We start from the raw sequence: 1,969 nt of genomic DNA, 5'->3' as shown, positions 1-1,969 counted from the left end.
AGCCCCACCATGACCATCAGTAGAACATAGCCACGTGGGATCAAGGACCCATTTGTGTCACTGAATGCCCCATCGCTAGGCCAAGAGTAATAAGTTCAAGCCCCAACATGATCATTAAAAGGTCATAGCCACGTGGGGGTTAAGAAACCTGGTTGGGGCAAGCACAAGTCCAAACACAATTCAACTCTCTAAGCACTTTTCGTCCAACCAGACAGACGCGCGCACACACACAGAGAGAGAATAACAACTCAAAGGTGGGTGGTGTTAAGAAACACCGATTTGTATTATGCTAACGTAATTTCAAGCAGAAGAAACCTTAGCCTTCTTCACAGATGGGGCCTTAGGCTTAGCAGCCTTTTTAGCAGATTTGGGCTTCTTGGGGGCTGGTGCCTTTTTGGCAGGTGTGGCTTTCTTGGCCGCAGGAGCGACTTTCTTAGCAGCAGCCGGAGCAGAAACTTTCTTAACAATCTTCTTCTTCTCGGCAACAGGAGGCTTAGCAGCAGGTTTAGTAGCAGGTTTAACAGGTTTCGCCGCCTTGACAGATTTAGGTTTCACGATTTTAGAGACACCAGGCTTGCTAGAGGTTTTCTTCACAGATTTGGGCGTTTTGGGCACCTTCGCAGCCTTCTGTTCCAATGGCTTTTTCTTCTCTGCGGGCTTTTTGGCTGGCTTTACTGGCTTTTTCAGCTCCTCAGAAAGCTTGTAGGAGTGCTTCACCTGCACTAGCTTACCCTTCTGGCTCAACTTCTTCAACTGCACGGAGAGCTGCTTCTTGAAGTTCGTCGGCAGCACTCCCTTATACTTCTCCTCAACAAACTTTGCTATGGCCTGCTGGCTTGACCCTGTCCTGTCCTTCAGGGCGCCGATAGCCTCGACAGTCATCTGCATGAGGCAAAGTCACCCAAAATCAGTACTGAAATTAGCAGATCTCCTCTTGATGGAAATCAAGCGCAAATTCACGCTCATTAGGGGTAAGATCAAGCAATTAATACACAAACAGGCAGTAGGATGACCCTAAGAAGGAAAAGGTTCGCTTAAATCGATCACTATTGATTCTAACCAGAGACAAGGACCAAATTCAGCTTAATAATGCAGTAACTGGGCAGAAAGACGAGCCTAATACCTGCAAATAGGTTGGGTGGACAGGCGCTACTTTGGGTGCTTTTGGTTTCTTCAGGCCAGGGACCTTGGCCTTCTTTGAGGCAGCGACAGGCGCAGGGGTAGCAGTGTCGGTAGCCATGGCGATGGGCGGAAAATAAAGCAGAAGAAAAGCTTATAGCTCAGACAATGAAGGGCATCTATTATGTGCAATAGTGAGCAAAACTGACGCTTATTTAAACAACGAAGGGAAGCCTTGGACCCTCGCTATTGGCTGCCTACTTCAAAAGGCGGATCGACAAAGTTTGAATCTTGACCGCCCGATCCTTCCTCTATCTACGGCTTTCTTCGCCCCCCTTGCTTTTGTTTCCCCCCTCTTTTCTCCCAAGGTTATTGGTGAAATCTCAGGTACTCCTTTGAGTACCTCTATCATCAGAGAAAAATTCACAAGCTTCTCCCGAGCCTTGTTTTGGTTCTCTAACCTACTTGCCCTCGGCACTAGAAAAAACCAGTGCATCATAACATGCCCATGGCTAATTCTGATTAAAAAGACATGACTTGAACATATTGGAAATGAATACATATACAAACCAACAATGTTTCTACATTCGTACATATACTGAGAACCATTAGTACATGACATAAGCAAAAGGATATTACAAATAGCATTCATGGATGATTTATCAAGGAGGTTCATGCAAGTATAATACACATCTTATAGACTCTTGTCCTTATCACTTGAAACACACTAAGGGCTCTCTTATTTCACCTCCACTTGTTGTTTTGTCTCTCTTTTTCAAATGTACCATTAATTCTTGAGTTGAGATGATTGATATGGACGTAACATTGCTACAGGCATAATCAGTCGTCT

General features: G+C 45.3%; 1 protein-coding gene across 1 annotated transcript; it reads right to left on the bottom strand.

Moving 5' to 3' along the window:
• Positions 1-253: 253 nt before the first annotated feature.
• Positions 254-1,294, bottom strand: LOC147637079 (uncharacterized). The gene is made up of 2 exons (XM_086799890.1): positions 1,124-1,294; positions 254-882 (listed from the first exon to the last, which is right to left on the bottom strand). Exons 1-2 carry the CDS (start codon positions 1,238-1,240, stop codon positions 301-303), a joined length of 699 nt encoding a protein of 232 aa, XP_086656016.1. The 5' UTR covers positions 1,241-1,294; the 3' UTR covers positions 254-300.
• Positions 1,295-1,969: the final 675 nt, after the last annotated feature.

This window comes from Cibotium barometz, chromosome 7, assembly GCF_041138505.1.
Source record: "Cibotium barometz isolate CiBa-2024 chromosome 7, ASM4113850v1, whole genome shotgun sequence".
NCBI classification, from domain to species: Eukaryota; Viridiplantae; Streptophyta; class Polypodiopsida; order Cyatheales; family Cibotiaceae; genus Cibotium; species Cibotium barometz.
Note: the sequence above shows the minus strand (reverse complement) of the source record. Positions and strands in the feature narration are given on the sequence as shown.

Bases quoted from the DNA above. Each gene is read 5' to 3' on its own strand.
- LOC147637079 (XM_086799890.1), bottom strand. From the start codon at position 1,240: ATGGCTACCGACACTGCTACCCCTGCGCCTGTCGCTGCCTCAAAGAAG. The intron at 883-1,123 runs GTATTAGGCTCG...TGCCTCATGCAG, and splicing joins TCCACCCAACCTATTTGCAG to ATGACTGTCGAGGCTATCGG.